This window comes from Armigeres subalbatus, chromosome 2, assembly GCF_024139115.2.
Source record: "Armigeres subalbatus isolate Guangzhou_Male chromosome 2, GZ_Asu_2, whole genome shotgun sequence".
Classification (NCBI taxonomy): domain Eukaryota; kingdom Metazoa; phylum Arthropoda; class Insecta; order Diptera; family Culicidae; genus Armigeres; species Armigeres subalbatus.
In genome coordinates this window covers 104,700,543-104,719,926 of record NC_085140.1, presented here as the reverse complement: position 1 = coordinate 104,719,926, position 19,384 = coordinate 104,700,543, and the positions used below count along the sequence as shown (strand labels likewise).

At 46.8% G+C, this 19,384-nt stretch overlaps 1 protein-coding gene across 1 annotated transcript in view; it reads left to right on the top strand.

Moving 5' to 3' along the window:
* The window catches only part of LOC134214855 (acetylcholinesterase), a 48,671-nt gene extending 36,685 nt beyond the window's left edge, over positions 1–11,986 (top strand). The window contains exon 2 of the mRNA XM_062694142.1: positions 10,480–11,986. Within this exon, the coding sequence (XP_062550126.1) occupies positions 10,480–11,969 (1,490 nt within the window). The 3' untranslated portion in view covers positions 11,970–11,986. The remainder of the gene's footprint in view (positions 1–10,479) is intronic.
* Positions 11,987–19,384: the final 7,398 nt, after the last annotated feature.

Sequence of the window (19,384 nt, the reverse complement as noted above, 5' to 3'; positions counted from 1 at the left end):
TTGTCTGAGCGTTAAGGACTAAATTTCAGAACCCTACCATACATGAAGCATTACTACAGGCTTGGTGTGGGTTGAGTTTAGCGTTATGTAATTTGCGAATGAAACTTGACCGATGAGTGGATTAACCTGTTTATACAAAAATTCTTAGCAACCTAATCGCAAGCATCGGATATTCTATCTGCAGCTTTCGGTTATTTTCTCCAGTACGGGTTATTGGTGAGAATGTTTTGATTTTAGAGTTTCACCTATACTAACGTGGTGCTACAAATCGAAAGCGCATGCCACCATTTGGCTACGGGTGCCCCCAGTATTGTCCAAAAAAGTTTTGGTTTTTTATGTCGCTTTACTGATGGAAATTGTGAAATAAAAATGATAGCAGGCATAGTGTGGTTGTTATCCATTCATCTGATGTGCGAAAGCAGATATGTTCATTAAGAAAACTCTTTTATTGGGCAAAAGAAAAACCCTAGCACAGCCAGCCTGCATAAGTCAACGAAACATGGCTGTTAAAAAACCAAGTCAAAGTGATTTTTCACGCAAGATAATTGCTTTTAATAGTTTAAGAAGTGTATAAATCTAGAGTTATGAAGCAGATATATGTTTGATACACTTTTCTAAAGAAGCAGTGGTTAATATCTCCCTACAAATCGACGTATTATCGCTGAAATATTGAATTATTCGCGTGATGAGCCAATGTTACATCCAGGGCCAACATTACCGCCGGTTACCCTATCTTAAGAATTTTCAGTACCTCCAGAGCTACGGAAGGTCCCAAATACTTTTAAGAATCTATAGGGATATACAGTGATGAACTTTATAATTATTTAAAAAAATAACTAGAAAAGAAATTTAAAAAAATATTCAAAAATATAGGGATATTTTGGAAAATTTCTAAACCATTACAAATTTTTCTTTATAACATATTGGCGAGTCCACATTGTTTTGTATCCTCCTGATGCATCGAAAGTGTGCGAGTTCTAGATATCCTAATACCTGATACACATTACAACATGATAACATCATCAAAATGTTCGAATTCATGAAAATTTATAATTTCCATGCTGGGTTTAGTATGATTTTGAATCAATTGAAATTGTCCATCTTCAAAATTGAACGGATTAACCAAATGTTTTAGCTATATAAGTTTGGAGTACCTTGAGCATCTCGTATTTCTGAAAATTAATCACAGGCATAACGTACAGGATGGCTCAACTTTTCTGAGTATTAATATCTATCAAACAATGTGATTCAAGATTCAATCATCTCAAATTCATTTGCATGCTCTCAGGAGCGAAATCTTGCCAAGGTTTTGGATGTCTGGGTCTCAGAGTATAGTCAAACTGGACCCCCGTTTTTTTTCAGCAAAGTCAACATCCTGGTGAACAATTTTCCTGAAGAAAGTCTCTTCTGTGATTTTACACAACCGATCTAAAACGTTGGGCATATATGACCCATCCGCCCTGAAAGGGTTAAACGTAGTTTACGTCAACACGTATTGAAGCTTCGTATCAAAAATTAGTCTCTCAACTTTATGTAGGCAAAAAAACAAAAATGTTAAGGAATCAGAAAACAAAATATATATACATATGATTACACGACCTACAAACCAAACAATTGACCTGATGGGATTGAATACTGAAGTGAATGTCCCTTTCCTTTTTGTAACCGCAATAGCACATCTCAAATTAAGACAGAAACGCAAACAATAGCACTAACGGGGATACATAGGAAACTATAGGAAACATAGTTGAAGAACTATACTGGACATTACCGAAATGGGCAATACCCATAAGAAACTTGACGTGAATACTTGAAACACATTGCACGGCATGGTAATTAGCGGGATCACGCAATATGCACAATCTATGGTACAGACTAACGAGTGAAGCGTACTGTGTTGTAAGACCATCTAAAGAGAGTGTGTTCCGATATGGAAAACATCGAACTAAGAAGATTTCACTGTATCGACAAAGTACCGACTCGGCCAGGGCGCGAATAAATGGGCGCCATATCCTCGATCACGTGGTGTTTCCGTTGGGCATCATGCACTGCTTAAGCGAACCGCTTTGCATGGAATGGTGATTCGTTTTGGATCACTTGTCCAATTTGAATAGCTCAATTATAAGGTGATTACTTATTTGGTTAATGTTCTCGTGTGGGCTAAATTTTAAGGTCCTCCAAAAGCTAGAACTGGGTTAGTCGTCATATGTATGACTAATAAACTATTTTATGATTCCTTCTTCATAACATGTTCGTGGTTTCCTTCAGTATTCGAAGGAGATGGAAAAGGTATTTTTTGAACAGAAGCCCGAATCAAAACAGGCGAACGTCTTCGCCAGTCGATAAAGGTACAGAAGGAAACTCCGTCAACATCGCGTGCCTGAAAACCGACAGATTATCATAATTTGCATATCGATTTTCGGAACGGGAGGAATTTTCGGTAAACATTATTCATCATCGGAAGGCATTTCCTGGTAGAAGTGAGTTGGTTCCCTTCACCGTCACCTTTTTGGCAAGGGGTCGGCCAACGCAATGGAAACTTCCAAGGCTCATAAGGATTTTTTTATTCGTTCACCTTGGGATGCTCATACGTATAGGTTAGACTGGTGGAATGCTTTTACCCTACCGTGGCAGACGCTTAGATTTGTATCTGTATACGCCATTAAATGGGCTGTTGCCTTATAAAATTTACGGTGTTGCTGCATAGTTTAGCGTTTATTCAAATTGTTTCGATTGCGGAATGATTTTTTTACAAGAGTAGCTGTGAAGGTGCCTCGTCCTTTCATAAATGTCAGTTCATGCATGAATGAGGAAGAATTCTCAAGGTTATAGAAGTTATTTGTTCGATTCGAAATTATTTCCGCCTAGACGTAGATAATTTATGGCACGTGGACCTTGTGGCGTAGCTTGAAAAATTTTACCATATTACTGAACACCTGCGTAATATAGTTAAGTAATTTTTTAAAATGTTAAAGAGACCTAAAAACTCACATCATATGTTTTGCAATACCACTGGTCAATATACTTTAAAATTCTTAGAGTCTTCCTTATCTTACCTTTATCCTTCCTAAGTCTTAAGAAATTTGCTGAACTTGACAGACAGCGTCATTGGCGACATGAACACTCTGTGAGAAAGGGAGGAAATGTACAGATCGACGATCAAACCGGATCGTTTCGCCACCCGTATCGAATGACAGCAGACAACGATGCATAAACTTTGCAGTCTCCCTTGGGATGGTAGTTCGAAGCACCTTCTTCCTCTGCAAAAATGGAAAATATAATACAATACAATAATTATAGCACCAGATAGCACCAAATCATTACATTATTATCCTAAGACAGCGGTTCTCTACCTGGGGTACATGTACCTCTAGGGGTACGTTTTCCGGCCACAGGGGGTACTTCGGCTCAAAATATGATGGTGGATGTATTACAAATCTAATAAAACTTATTGATACAGTTTTGATAATTGTGTAATTTTAATTTCCAAAGGTATTTTGAACATAATATGCAAGATCACAAGGACAAAAAGTTGAATGACTAAAACCTAGAATCCAAAGGTTTGGAAGCCTCCATTTGAGAGGCATGAAGGCTTTTTCCGAAAAGCTCAATAGCTTCGTTGAAAAAGGCTTGGACCCTTCTTCCAAGAAACTCGTAAGCCTCCTATCAAAAGACTCGGAAGACTCATTTCAAGATACTCGGAAGTCTCCTTTCAAGTGGTTCGGAAGGCTCCTTTCAAAAGGCTCGGAAACCTCCCTTCGAGAGGCTCAAAAGTCTCTTCTCAAGAGGCTCGGATGACTCCTTCCAAGAGACTCAGAAGCCTCCTCAAAAGACTCGGAAGCCTCCTCAAGAGGTTCGGAAAGCCCCTTTCAAGAGGCTGAGAAGCCTCCATTCAAGAGGCTTGGGAGCCTCCTTTCAAGAGGCTTGGAAGCCTTCTTTCAAGACGCTTGGAAGCCTCTTTTCAAGAGGCTTGGAAGCCTACTTTCAAGAGGTTCGGAAAACTCCCTTCAAGAGGGTCGGAAGCCTCCTTTCAAGAGGCTCGGAAGCCTCACTTTAAGAGGTTTGGCAACCTCTTTTCAAAACTCATGGAAGCCTCCTTTCAAGAGGCTCGAAAGTCTCCTTTCAAGAGGCTCGGATGATTCCTCAGAAGCCTCCTCAAACAAATTCGGAAGCCTCCTCAAGAGGTTCGGAAGGCCCCTTTCAAGAGGCTGGGAAGCCTCCATTCAAGAGGCTTGGGAGCACCCTTTCAAGAGGCTTGGAAGCCTTCTTTCAAGACGCTTGGAAGCCTTTTTTCAAGAGGCTTGGAAGCCTACTTTAAAGAGGTTCGGAAAACTCCCTTCAAGAGGGTCTGAAGCTTCCTTTCAAGAGGCTCGGAAGCCTCATTTTAAGAGGTTTGGCAACCTCTTTTCAAAACTCATGGAAGCCTCCTTTCAAGAAGCACGGAAGCTTCCTTTCAAATGGTTCCGAAGCCAACTTTCAAGAGGCTCGGAAGCCTCCTTCCAATAGACTCGTAAGCCTCCTTTCAAGAGGTTCAAAAGCTTTCTTTCAAAAGGAAGGCTTGGAAATCTAATTCCAAAAGGCTCGGAAGCCGACTTTCAAGAGACTCGGAAGCCTCCTTTCAAGAGACTCAGAAGCTTACTTTCAAGAGGCTCGGTGGCCTCCTTTCAAAAGCTCGGAGGCAAGTTCGGAAGCCTCCTATCAATAGGTTCGGAAGCCTCCTTCCAAGAGGCTCGGAAGCCTTCTTTTAAGAGCCTTGGAAGCCTTATTTCAAGAGGCTCGGAAGAATCTTTTTAAGAGACTTGGAAGCCTCCTTTCAAGAGGTTCGGAAGCCTCCTTTCAAGAGACTCGGAAGCCTCCTTTCAAGAGACTCAAAAGCCTCCTTCCAAGAGGCTCGGAAGCCTCCTTCCATGAGGCTCGGAAGCCTCCTTCCAAGAGGCTCGGAAGCCTCCTTCCAAGAGGCTCGGAAGCCTCCTTCCAAGAGGCTCAGAAGCCTCCTTCAAGAGGCTCAGGAAGCCTCCTTCCAAGAGGCTCAGAGCCTCCTTCCAAGAGGCTCAGAGCCTCCTTCCAAGAAGCTCAAAAGCCTCCTTCCAAGAGGCTCGAAAGCCTCCTTCCAAGAGGCTCGGAAGCCTCCTTCCAAGAGGCTCGGAAGTCTCCTTTCAAGAGGCTCGGAAGCCTCCTTTCAAGAGGCTCGGAAGCCTCCTTTCAAGAGGCTCGGAAGCCTCCTTCCAAGAGGCTCGAAAGCCTCCTTTCAAAAGGCTCGGAAGCCTCCTTTCAAGAGGTTCGGAAGCCTCCTTCCAAGAGGCTCAGAAGGCTCCTTCCAAGAGGCTCGGAAGGCTCCTTCCAAGAGGCTCGGAAGGCTTCTTTCAAGAAGCTTGGAAGTCTCCTTTCAAGAGGCTCGGAAGCCTCCTGCCAAGAGGCTTGGAAGCCTACTTCAAGAGGATTGGAAGCCTACTTCAAGAGGCTGGGAAGTCTACTTTCTAGAGCCTCGGAAGCTTACTTTCAAGAGGCTCGAAGGCCTCCTATCAAGAGGCTCGGAAGCTTACTTTCAAGAGATTTGGAAGCCTAATTTCAAGAGGCTCGGAAGCCTTCTTTCAAGAGTATCGGAAGCCTCCTTTCAAGATGATCGGAAGCCTCCTTCCAAGAGGCTCGGAAGCCTCCTTCCAAGAGGCTCGGAAGCCTTCTTCCAAGAGGCTCGGAAGCCTCCTTCCAAGAGGCTCGGAAGCCTCCTGCCAAGAGGCTCGGAAGCCTCCTGCCAAGAGGCTCGGAAGCCTCCTGCCAAGAGGCTCGGAAGCCTCCTGCCAAGAGGCTCGGAAGCCTCCTGCCAAGAGGCTCGGAAGCCTCCTGCCAAGAGGCTCGGAAGCCTCCTGCCAAGAGGCTCGGAAGCCTCCTTCCAAGAGGCTCGGAAGCCTCCTTCCAAGAGGCTCGGAAGCCTCCTTCCAAGAGGCTCGGAAGCCTCCTTCCAAGAGGCTCGGAAGCCTCCTTCCAAGAGGCTCGGAAGCCTCCTGCCAAGAGGCTCGCAAGCCTCCTGCCAAGAGGCTCAGAAGCCTCCTGCCAAGAGGCTCAGAAGCCTCCTGCCAAGAGGCTCAGAGCCTCCTGCCAAGAGGCTCAGAAGCCTCCTGCCAAGAGGCTCAGAGCCTCCTGCCAAGAGGCTCAGAAGCCTCCTGCCAAGAGGCTCAGAGCCTCCTGCCAAGAGGCTCAGGAAGCCTCCTGCCAAGAGGCTCAGAAGCCTCCTGCCAAGAGGCTCAGGAAGCCTCCTGCCAAGAGGCTCAGGAATCCTCCTGCCAAGAGGCTCAGGAAGCCTCCTGCCAAGAGGCTCAGAAGCCTCCTGCCAAGAGGCTCAAGCCTCCTGCCAAGAGGCTCAGGAAGCCTCCTGCCAAGAGGCTCAGGAAGCCTCCTGCCAAGAGGCTCAGGAAGCCTCCTGCCAAGAGGCTCAGAAGCCTTCTGCCAAGAGGCTCAGAAGCCTCCTTCCAAGGGGCTCAGAAGCCTCCTTCCAAGAGGCTCAGAAGCCTCCTTCCAAGAGGCTCAGAAGCCTCCTTCCAAGAGGCTCAGAAGCCTCCTTCCAAGAGGCTCAGAAGCCTCCTTCCAAGAGGCTCGGAAGCCTCCTTCCAAGAGGCTCGGAAGCCTCCTTCCAAGAGGCTGGAAGCCTCCTTCCAAGAGGCTCGGAAGCCCCCTTCCAAGAGGCTCGGAAGCCTCCTTTAAAGAGGCTCGGAAGCCTCCTTTCAAGAGGCTCGGAAGCCTCCTTTCAAGAGGCTCGGAAGCCTCCTTTCAAGAGGCTTGGAAGCCTCCTTCCAAGAGGCTCGAAAGCCTCCTTTCAAAAGGCTCGGAAGCCTCCTTTCAAGAGGTTCGGAAGCCTCCTTCCAAGAGGCTCGGAAGGCTCCTTCCAAGAGGCTCGGAAGGCTCCTTTCAAGAAGCTCGGAAGTCTCCTTTCAAGAGGCTCGGAAGCCTCCTGCCAAGAGGCTTGGAAGCCTACTTCAAGAGGATTGGAAGCCTACTTCAAGAGGCTGGGAAGTCTACTTTCTAGAGGCTCGGAAGCTTACTTTCAAGAGGCTCGGAGGCCTCCTATCAAGAGGCTCGGAAGCTTACTTTCAAGAAACTTGGAAGCCTACTTTCAAGAGGCTCGGAAGCCTTCTTTCGAGAGTCTCGGAAGCCTCCTTTCAAGATGATCGGAAGCCTCCTTCCAAGAGGCTCGGAAGCCTTCTTCCAAGATGCTCGGAAGCCTCCTTCCAAGAGGCTCGGAAGCCTCCTTCCAAGAGGCTCGGAAGCCTCCTTCCAAGACGCTCGGAAGCCTCCTTCCAAGACGCTCGGAAGCCTCCTTCCAAGAGGTTCAGAAGCCTGCTCCCAAGAGGCTCAGAAGCCTCCTTCCAAGAAGCTCGGAAGCCTCCTTCCAAGAGGCTCGGAAGCCTCCTTCCAAGAGGCTCGGAAGCCTCCTTCCAAGAGGCTCGGAAGCCACCTTCCAAGAGGCTCGGAAGCCACCTTCCAAGAGGCTCGGAAGCCACCTTCCAAGAGGCTCGGAAGCCACCTTCCAAGAGGCTCGGTGTCTACTTTCTAGAGGCTCGGAAGCCTCCTTTCAAGAGGCTTGGAGGCCTCCTATCAAGAGGCTCGGAAGCTTACTTTCAAGAGACTTGGAAGCCTCCTGTCAAGATATTTGGAAGCCTTCTTCCAAGAGGCTCGGAAGCCTCCTTCCAAGAGGCTCGGAAACCTCCTTTCAAGAGGCTCGGAAGCCTCCTTCCAAGAGGCTCAGAAGCCTCCTTCCAAGAGGCTCGGAAGCCTCCTTCCGAGAGGTTCGGAAGCCTTCTTCCAAGAGGCTCGGAAGCCTCCTTCCAAGAGGCTCGGAAGCCTCCTTCCAAGAGGCTCGGAAGCCTCCTTCCAAGAGGCTCGGAAGCCTCCTTCCAAGAGGCTCGGAAGCCTCCTTCCAAGAGGCTCGGAAGCCTCCTTCCAAGAGGCTCAGAAGCCTCCTTCCAAGAGGCTCAGAAGCCTCCTTCCAAGAGGCTCAGAAGCCTCCTTCCAAGAGGCTCAGAAGCCTCCTTCCAAGAGGCTCGGAAGCCTCCTTCCAAGAGGCTCGGAAGCCTCCTTCCAAGAGGCTCGGATGCCTCCTTCCAAGAGGCTCGGATGCCTCCTTCCAAGAGGCTCGGAAGCCTCCTGCCAAGAGGCTCGGAAGTCTACTTTCTAGAGGCTCGAAAGCCTCCTTTCAAGAGGCTCGGAGGCCTCCTATCAAGAGGCCCGGAAGCTTACTTTCAAGAGACTTGGAAGCCTCCTTTCAAGAGACTTGGAAGCCTCCTTTCAAGATATTTGGAAGCCTTCTTCCAAGAGGCTCGGAAGCCTCCTTCCAAGAGGCTCGGCAACCTCCTTTCAAGAGGCTCGGAAGCCTCCTTCCAAGAGGCTCGGAAGCCTCCTTCCAAGAGGCTCGGAAGCCTCCTTTCAAGAGGCTCGGAAGCCACCTTCCAAGAGGCTCGGAAGCCTCCTGCCAAGAGGCTCGGTGTCTACTTTCTAGAGGCTCGAAAGCCTCCTTTCAAGAGGCTTGGAGGCCTCCTATCAAGAGGCTCGGAAGCTTACTTTCAAGAGACTTGGAAGCCTCCTGTCAAGAGACTTGGAAGCCTCCTTTCAAGATATTTGGAAGCCTTCTTCCAAGAGGCTCGGAAGCCTCCTTCCAAGAGGCTCGGAAACCTCCTTTCAAGAGGCTCGGAAGCCTCCTTCCAAGAGGCTCGGAAGCCTCCTTCCAAGAGGCTCGGAAGCCTCCTTCCAAGAGGCTCGGAAGCCTCCTTCCAAGAGGCTCGGAAGCCTCCTTCCAAGAGGCTCGGAAGCCTCCTTCCGAGAGGTTCAGAAGCCTCCTTCCAAGAGGCTCGGAAGCCTCTTTCCAAGAGGTTCGGAAGCCTCCTTCCAAGAGGCTCGGAAGCCTCCTTCCAAGAGGCTCGGAAGCCTCCTTCCAAGAGGCTCGGAAGCCTCCTTCCAAGAGGCTCGGAAGCCTCCTTCCAAGAGGCTCGGAAGCCTCCTTTCAAGAGGCTCGGAAGCCACCTTCCAAGGGGCTCGGAAGCCTCCTGCCAAGAGGCTCGGTGTCTACTTTCTAGAGGCTCGAAAGCCTCCTTTCAAGAGGCTTGGAGGCCTCCTATCAAGAGGCTCGGAAGCTTACTTTCAAGAGACTTGGAAGCCTCCTGTCAAGAGACTTGGAAGCCTCCTTTCAAGATATTTGGAAGCCTTCTTCAAAAGGCTCAGAAGCCTCCTTCCAAGAGGCTCGGAAACCTCCTTTCAAGAGGCTCAGCCTCCTTCCAAGAGGCTCAGAAGCCTCCTTCCAAGAGGCCTGGAAGCCTCCTTTCAAGAGGCTGGAAGCCACCTTCCAAGAGGCTCAGAAGCCTCCTGCCAAGAGGCTCAGTGTCTACTTTCTAAAGGCTCGAAAGCCTCCTTTCAAGAGGCTTGGAGGCCTCCTATCAAGAGGCTCGGAAGCTTACTTTCAAGAGACTTGGAAGCCTCCTGTCAAGAGACTTGGAAGCTTCCTTTCAAGATATTTGGAAGCCTTCTTCCAAGAGGCTCGGAAGCCTCCTTCCAAGAGGCTCGGAAACCTCTCAAGAGGCTCGGAAGCCTCCTTCCAAGAGGCTCGGAAGCCTCCTTCCAAGAGGCTCGGAAGCCTCCTTCCAAGAGGCTCGGAAGCCTCCTTCCAAGAGGCTCGGAAGCCTCCTTCCAAGAGGCTCGGAAGCCTCCTTCCGAGAGGTTCGGAAGCCTCCTTCCAAGAGGCTCGGAAGCCTCCTTCCGAGAGGTTCGGAAGCCTCCTTCCAAGAGGCTCGGAAGCCTCCTTCCTAGAGGCTCTGAATCCTCCTTCCAAGTGGCTCGGAAGCCTCCTTCCAAGAGGCTTGGAAGTCTACTTTCAAGAGGCTCGGAAGCTTACTTTCAAAAGGCTCAGAAGCTTATTTTCAAGAGGCTCAGAAGCTTATTTTCAAGAGGCTCAGAGGCCTCCTATCAAGAGGCTCGGATGCTTACTTTCAAGAGACTTGGAAGCCTACTTTCAAGAGGATTGACACTTTCTTTCAAGTTGCTTAGAACCTTCCTTTCCTCGGAAGCCTTCCTTCGAGAGGATCGGAATTCGTTTTTAAAGAGGCTTGGAAGAATATTTTAACGAAGCACGGAAGCCCACTTTCAAGATGCTCGGAAGCCTCCAAAAGTACTCAAACTCTTATAGGAAGCTTGATTTATTAACTGAATTTGAATTACAAAGCTTCACAGAATAACGAAGATTTCTTACAACGTTTTGGAGAGCCATAAATTGCGTTAGTTTTCAGATCTGTTTTCCATATATCTTATCCTTATTTTCATAAACAGCGAAAAAAATAGGGGATATCTGAATGAATGTAAAACTTCGAAAGGTTACCTCTCAAAAAAAAGGTTGAGAACCGATGTCATAAGACGATAATACTCTTTAGTGGATCGCAGGCTCATTAACTTCAAACTTTGACCCCAACTAAAGTTTTCTTTCTCTCGGTCTCATTCCAGCCACGATGCCAACCGAAGGCTACTCAATTATGGTGTGGTTCCCGACGGGTGACTTCGATGGGGACACCCCCTTCCAGCTGAACCCGTTCCAGATGGTGTTCAAGCAGAAGCTGATCGTCATCACCGTTCAGTACCGGCTCGGTATATTTGGATTCTTCACAACGATGGATGGCTCGGCTCCGGGGAACTTCGGTCTCATGGACCAATCGGCAGCGCTGCTCTGGATAAAGCGGAACATCAAACTGTTCAATGGGAATGAAGCGTCGGTGACCATCATGGGTCACGGTACGGGAGCCGTTTGCGTCGGGTTGCATCTAATGTCCGGCGAATGGAGCGAAGAGATGTTTCACAAAGCCATTATTATGTCTGGCAGCGTGCTGCTGGATTCGATGGTGAAAAGCCCGAAGATGTATGCCCTGGCACTAGATGAGATGGCCACGGCCTTCGGTTGCTTTCGACAGCCGACGTCTAGTTTGATAGATTGTCTGCGCAGAGTGGGTGGACAAATTCTTGCAGAGAACTCACCCGCCATTGATTGGGGTCCCGTTGTAGATAGTGGACTAAGCAATACGACGACTCCGTTCGTAGCCGATTTTCCGATGATGATGGTCCATCAAGGAAAATTGAGGAAGGTGCCGTTAATGATAGGGCATACCGATATGGAAGAAGGGCTAGAGCTGGCCATAGGAGACATGCTTGAGCATGGCATCGGAGCTGAGATGTTCGAAACTTTACTTGGAGACGCGGTCATGATGGATTTGAACCAACTGGACTTCAACGACACACTTTGCGGTGGAAATATGGAAATCGTAATGGATGCCGTACAGTTTCAATACAAACCTTACCCATCTACGACAGACCCGATGAAGCTGCGAAGGCGTTACATCGAGTTCGCAACGGAGAGGAAATTTGTAGCACCAACGATAGAACTGGCCATGCACATGAGCCAACTGGCCGAGACGTACGTTTACCGTTTCGATATAAAGCCGCGAACCGAAGCGGCCATGAAGGACATCCCCGAGTGGATGGGAGTGCCGCACAACTTTGAGCTGATCTTCCTGTGGGGTCTTCCGTACTGGTTGATGCTTGCCGACGGGATGCAGTGGGACAGCGCAGACAAGCGGGTGGCCGACATCGTGATGACCCTGTGGGCGAACTTTGCCAAGTTCACCAACCCGACACAGGTGGGCGTGTACATCAAATGGGACACGTTCACCAACGACGAACCGGGCGTGCTAATCATCGACCGCTCGTTCAACATGAGCGACCACTCGACGATGAGCTTCGGGGCGGTCAAATTTTGGAACCAGTACTACCCGAACGTGATCCAGTTTGCGGCACAGTGCTGCAACGCCACGTACAGTGCAGGCGCCGGCAACAGTTACCAGACGATGTTGAGTAGTTCCGTAGTCCATAGCGTACTAGTAGTGAATTTTATATTGTTACAATCATTTATTTACATGCAAATACAATATTTTTTCCAGACGTAACCGTCGGATGGGGGAAACGGGCACATGTGTTAAATCTTACTGGTACGGATATCACTCTATAAAACTTTTCGACTCCTCCACGCACAGTCTTCCATCTCCATCCCACCATAGATAGGTATGTAAGTACAATTTTCTATCATGATGCATCTCCGAATTTCTCTCCTATAGGAGTATATTATACACTACTAGCGAAAGAAACCCAGCTTTGCCCGGGTGTTGCAAATGTCACAATGAACTATTTGCAGCACCGCACTCTAGATCAATTTCCGTGCGTATGTTTTAAGGTTCCCCCAAACACACGCGACGCGACAGTCGCGACGCGATTCTATCGCTTGGCGACAGCGATTCTGTCGTCGTTGGTATGGGATGAGCGTATATAGAACATTGCCTGCAGCGACGCAACGATGGAATCGCGGCGACTAGTTGTCGCCGTCACGGCAATGCAATCGCTTAGGTTTGGAGGAGCCTTTATTTTCCTCAACAGCTGACCCAAAATTGTATTCTATACTGATTTTTTGCATTTCCCCGTTAAATTCACCAACTTTTTGTATATACAAACCTTGCGGATCCCAAAACGAATCGATAAGGGAAAAAATCTTGCAAATCGGTCAACCCGTTCGCGAGTTAAATCGTCAGGAAGAAATCACAACTCATTTTTATTATATAGAAAGAAGAAGATATAACATTGCGTCACAAATTACGCCTTGGAACAGGGTATCGCAAATTGCAAATTGCAATTTGCAATCCAAAAGAAGTTTAGTCTAGAAGGAATTGGTCGATTTTGAAATATTTCATTTTTTCCCGAACCGCACTTCAAGATGCAACCAAAAATTAACTGAAATTCGTGATCCCTTATGATCGGTAATAAAGAAACTAACAAACAAAACGAAATTTTATTTCGAGTCCTGGAGATGTTTAGTTTTATCAATTCAGTAGAAATGGGAATAAAATCTAATTTCGGAAGTGCTGACGTGCTGAAGAAAGTGACATTAGCGCCAAATTGCAACATACATGTTTTCCATTTTTCTGTTAAAGATGAGTGCTACTCGTTAACACCATTTTTGGAAAATGGCGTATATGTCACTTTTTCAGATTACGGCAGTGTATAGCGCATCACCAAATGAAAACAGCGCAACACTGCCGAGGTTATGTTTAGCGTACGAATTGTGAAAAATATTTATCCAACTTCGGTAATCTCCCATTTCGTTTTCCTACTGAATTGATAATATACATGGATGTGCAGAAGGAATAATCAGTTTTGAAAAAAATCATTTTTGACTCAGGACTACGTCTGTCTTTTCTATATTGAGGTACACTATGCGTTTATCTCCTCCTGGGCCCTCCTTAGCCGTAATGTAAGACGCGCGGCTACAAAGCAAGACCATGCTGAGGGTGGCTGGGTTCGATTCCCGGTGCCGGTCTAGGCAATTTTCGTATTGGAAATTATCTCGACTTCCCTGGGCATAGAAGAATCATCGTGTTAGCCTCATGGCTCATGGCATAGAAACCTCGCAGTTAATAACTGTGGAAGTGCTTAATGAATACTAAGCTGCGAGGCGGCTCTGTCCCAGTGTGGGGATGTAATGCCACTAAGAAGAAGAAGAAGAAGATGCGTCTATCTATTTGCCTTACTTTGAAATTTTTAAAATATTAAGCTATAGTCAGGTAATAATTTCTTTTGAAAACCCGACAATTTTAAAGTAATAACATTCTGTGCGATTAATTGCATATTATTCGGCAACTCGGCCGTACGAAAACCATTTTTTTGTTAAATATCTTGGCTGTGCATATGCACAGCATATGTTTCGAAATGGACAAATTGATATGAAATTTGCGAAAAGAATCCACGTGTCTTGGAGGACTCAGACCTCAACCTCCTACTCTCTAGATAGGCGTGATAACCCTACACAACAAGACCACTTAAAGGTCACGTTTGCGGAAAAGCCATCAGAATCCAGTACCAACCTCCACCGCGGTTAGCTCTCTTTTTTGCAAATTGAATATCTTTCGGATGCTTGATTTGTCCAATCTCCACATGTGCTTTACTATTGTATACCCACATGTGGAGATTGGACAAATCAATCATCTGAAAGATATTTAATTTGCAAAAAAAAGGCTAACCGCATGAGCGAATATTAACATATGCAAATTAATTAATGTAATCAAGTGTCGGTCTTTCACCGTCATTAGTCGTCTGAGTACACGCGACCGTTTACGTAAAGGCAATCAAACTCATCAAATGCTTTAGCCAAGCAAGCCTTTGGCACAGCAGAGTGCGATTGAATTCGCATTCTATACCGTCCTGCCCAGTCCGTTGCTGGGGGCATGGAGTGCGATCCTCTCGTTTAATAAACAATGTGCACTCGCTTGGCTGTGGGTATACAACAGTAAAGCACATGTGGAGATTGGACAAATCAAGCATCCGAAAGATATTCAATTTGCAAAAAGAGCTAACCGTGGTGGAGGTTGGTACTCGGATTCTGATGACTTTTCCGCAAACGTGACCTTTAAGTGGTCTTGTTGTAGGGGTTATCACGCCTATCTAGAGAGTAGGAGGTTGAGGGTTCGAGTCCCTCCAAAACACGTGGATTCCTTATCGCAAATTTCATATCAATTTGTCCATTTCGAAACATGTGCTGTGCACATGCACAGCCAAGATATTTAACAAAAATTCTGTGCGAGATAAAAGCCATACCGTCGCTATTACAGCTGACCAGTCAAGCTAATGGGCAAAGGCAAATGCAGTCCTGTTGTCTGGATTATCGCGCTCGTTTCGCGGTAAAAATATTCTTCTGCATGGATCACGGCAATGTAGAAGACAACATCAACGTTTGGACGGCTGAGATCGAGAGTTATAGATAAGGGAAGAGAAAACTACTTTTTTCCAGATGACCACCCGAATGTTCCTAGGAGAAACTCTACACAGCCTTAGGTACATTGTCCTGGCCCAGTGTTGGGAAATGTACAGTAAAACACTGTGATTATGCGAATGTTTACATTTTATCCGGTCAAATTTCACGCACCGCACAAACCGAAACAGTTTTCAAAAAAAAATGTACGCCTCATTGTGACATTTTTTTGCTGATGAGGCAAACTGTTTGTTTGCTGCTGCCTGGGGCTGCGTGAGAGTCGAGCCGTCGATACGGTCAGCATTTGCATGAGATTTCTTGTTTCGGTTCGAGCGCAGCGCAAACAGAACAGAATCGAGTCAAATTGCCTGTGGCGCAAAGCATAGAAAGAGTGCTACCCGTTGGTACTAATTCATCAGTTTTAGCCTCTAAAATGAGCAAGGAGTAATGAAATGATCATTCACCACCAAAAACGGTCAAACGTCGTGAAATGAGCGTACAGCAGAAACATGAATTGTGGGGAGAGAAAATAATAAGATCATGTGCTGACTGTCGTCTGCTTGGTCGTGGCTGCTGCTGCGGCTGCCGTGGTTTTGTTTTTCTTTGACTGCGTGGCAGAACGAATGATAAACAGAAATGTCAACCGTTCCCGTCCCTGAGTCCTGGGTACAACACCTGGGTCGGCACAACGGGCTGGGGAAAGACTCATCTGTATAAATTTTAGCTCTCAACCTGAAAATAACTTTTCTTTCGGCGCATGCAATAACTTAATCGTTAAATTTGAGATTAACACCAAGCCCAAGAAAAAGCTATATTTGTTCTCAATCTAGTGATTTTATTTAAGAAAAAAAAACTAATTAGTCTCTTATGATTCACTCACTGCCCGAAGATTTCACCTACTTGTAGCGTTGTCGTCGTCACCAAGACTGTCACAGTTCCGGCGACCGTTCTTCCGCCGCGCTCTGGAACACTGCTTCTCTGGATCGCTTCACCGCAGGGCTGGAGTTCGATTATCGAACTTGGTGGTGCCAGGTCGTTTGTTAACGTACGACCAGTTCAGCGCATCTGGGAAGGCTTCACAATTCACTTCACTTTTCTTCGGGAGGAATTAAACCTAGAATGCAGTGCGACACCTTGTCTAACCGGTCAAAACTCGCGAACAGTTCCCACTCGTGTCGACTTAAACGTACAAACCGGAATACGACCTCTTCGACTAACTGGCCTCAACGTTAGCTATTAGGACAACCAGGAATGCCACTAGGTGGCCACTAAAACCACAACTTGAACTACACTTTTAATGTCTGTGGCATGCTAGGTATTTTAGAAGTAGTCACACTACTAAAACGTCTTTTGTGAATCTTTTATTATTTATTTATTCAGACTAAGGCCGAAATGGCCTATGCGGTATATAAGCTGCCCATGATCGCATATTTGTAACATTTGCATTTTGGTTGATTTTGTAAATCGTTTGTCAATCCTCCCCACAAACTCAATCATTTCCAGCTTACCACAGATAAGCAAGATTTATTTATTTATTTATCATCAGACTAAGGCCGGAGTGGCCTGTGCTGCACATAAAAGACTTCTCCATTCAGCTCGGTTCATGGCTGCACTTCGTCAACCACGCAGTCTGCGGAGGGTCCGCAAGTCGTCCTCCATCTGATCGATCCACCTTGCCCGCTGTGCACCTCGTCTTCTTGTTCCCGTCGGATCGTTGTCGAGAACCATTTTCACCGGATTACTGTCCGACATTCTGGCTACGTGCCCGGCCCACCGCAGTCTTCCGATTTTCGCGGTGTGAACGATGGATGGTTCTCCCAACAGCTGATGCAACTCGTGGTTCATTCGCCTCCTCCACGTGCCGTCCGCCATCTGTACCCCACCATAGATGGTATGCAACACTTTCCTTTCGAAAACTCCCAGTGCGCGTTGGTCCTCCACGAGCATCGTCCAGGTCTCGTGTCCGTAGAGAACTACCGGTCTTATAAGCGTTTTGTAGATAGTCAGTTTGGTACGGCGGCGAACTCTATTCGATCGGAGCGTCTTGCGGAGTCCAAAGTACGTACGATTTCCAGCCACTATGCGTCTCCGAATTTCTCTGCTGGTATCGTTATCGGCGGTCACCAGTGAGCCCAAGTACACGAATTCTTCAACCATCTCGATTTCGTCACCACCGATAGAAACTCGTGGTGGGTGGCTCACATTGACCTCTCTTGAGCCTCTTCCTATCATGTACTTCGTCTTCGACGTGTTGATGACTAGTCCAATCCGTTTAGCTTTCCTTTTTCGTCTGATGTAGGCTTCCTCCATCTTCTCAAAGTTACGTGACATAATATCTATGTCGTCGGCGAAGCCAAATAACTGGACGGACTTATTGAAAATTGTACCACTCGTGTCAATCCCTGCCCTTCGTATTACTACCTCCAAAGCGATGTTGAATAGCAGACACGAAAGACCATCACCTTGCCGTAACCCTCTACGGGTTTCGAAGGGACTCGAGAATGCCCCTGAAACTCGAACTACGCACATCACCCGATTCATCGTCGCCTTGATCAACCGTATCAGTTTATCCGGAAATCCGTTTTCGTGCATTAGCTGCCATAGCTGGTTCCGATCGATTGTATCATATGCGGCTTTGAAGTCGATAAATAGATGATGTGTGGGCACGTTGTATTCGCGGCATTTCTGCAATACCTGACGTATGGCGAACACTTGGTCTGTGGTAGAGCGTTCACCCATAAATCCTGCCTGGTACTGCCCCACGAACTCTCTTGCAATTGGAGTTAGTCGGCGGCATAAAATTTGGGAGAGTACCTTGTAGGCGGCGTTCAGCAATGTGATTGCGCGGTAGTTGGTACAATCCAGCTTATCGCCGGTTGTGTAGATGGGAGGCACGACACCTGCCATCCACTCCGGCGGCAGCACCGCATCCTCCCAAACCTTGGTAATCGCCCAGTGCAGGGTTCTAGCCAGTGCTTCACCACCGTGTTTAAACAGCTCTCCTGGTAGTGGGTCAACTCCAGGGCTTTGTTGTTTTTCAGCCGGCCGATCTCCTCCTGGATTTCCTGGAGATTCGGAGCCGGAAGTCGCATGTCCTGCGCGCGTGTTCCTAGGTTCATTACCATACCGCCACCGTTGTCTGCCATATCGCGATTCAGGTGCTCTTCGTAGTGCTGCCGCCACCTTTGGATCACCTCACGCTCGTTTGTTCCCGTTTATGTCCTTACACATATCGGGCTGTGGCACGTGGCCCTTACGTGAACGGTTCAACTTTTCATAGAACTTTCGTGCGTTATTAGCGCGGTACAGTTCCTCCATCTCTTCACGGTCTCGATCTTCCTGCTGGCGCTTTTTCCTCCGGAAAATCGAGTTTTGTCTGTTCCGCGCCCGTTTGTATCGTGCCTCGTTCGCCCTCGTGCGGTGTTGCAGCAATCTCGCCCATGCTGCATTCTTCTCCTCAACTAACTGCTCACATTCGCCGTCATACCAGTCGTTCCTCTGATCCGGAGCCACCGTGCCTACACTGTGCCACCAAAGTACTCTTTAATGGGTGAAAAAGTACCCACTATGAAGTTAAATAGTTCAACTCATTAAAAGAGTAAACAGCGTTTACTCATTAATGGGTAAACTGCTTGTATGTCAGATTAGCGAGTGATTTTTACCCATTATCTTAGAAAACTTTTATTGGAAAATGTGTAAAAATCACTCTTTATTATTCAAAAATTAAATTCTCCCGGATATAAATATTGAAACTAATCCTTATTATTAAACGACAAACATGTTAATAAAAGTAAGCAGAAAAATAATATTATTTATTCAATAAACGTAAATGCACATCATAACTTTAAACAAATCATTAGTTGTTCTTTCCACCGGTGGCTCCAAACTTTCTCACCTCTACGTACTCTCCTGATTGGAACTACTGATATGCATGATCAGACCGGTGCCGTTGACGGTATTAGCAGATTCTGATTCTAATATACTGGAACACGGGATCTGTTGTTATCGGCAAAATCGGATCAGAGTAACTCCTATCGGTACTTCAATTTATGACTGCATTGTGCATCGAACTGCAGAGCACCTTGAGCAGCTGCACCAGGAGCCCATGCCGGAATCGAGGGTATTCCTTATGACCGCCAATCGTCTTCGGCTGTCTGGTACACTACCAGCAGCTGCCCCTGGGACCATTGTTGGATTCGAAACCGACACCGTCTTCGATTTCTCAATGTTTGGAACACCAGCAGCTGGCAGCCTCAGGAATCAGTGCCAAAGGTTTGCTGAAGACGCATCTGTTGTTTGCTGATAAACGTCTCAATCGTCGGGCTGGAAGAGACATAAATTAACGAATATTTAATAAAAATAATCGTAATTAAAGCAAGAACTCTTACCTCTTCGACCATCAGCATCTTGGTTTGTTTGTTCATAAATTTTAACTTGATTTTCACTCTTTAATGAGTAAAAACATGGAACTTGAAAATGGGAGCAAAATACACATTATGAAAAAAATATAATTACTCATTATTTTGACAGTTTCATATATTGAAAAATAATGGGTAGTTTTTACGC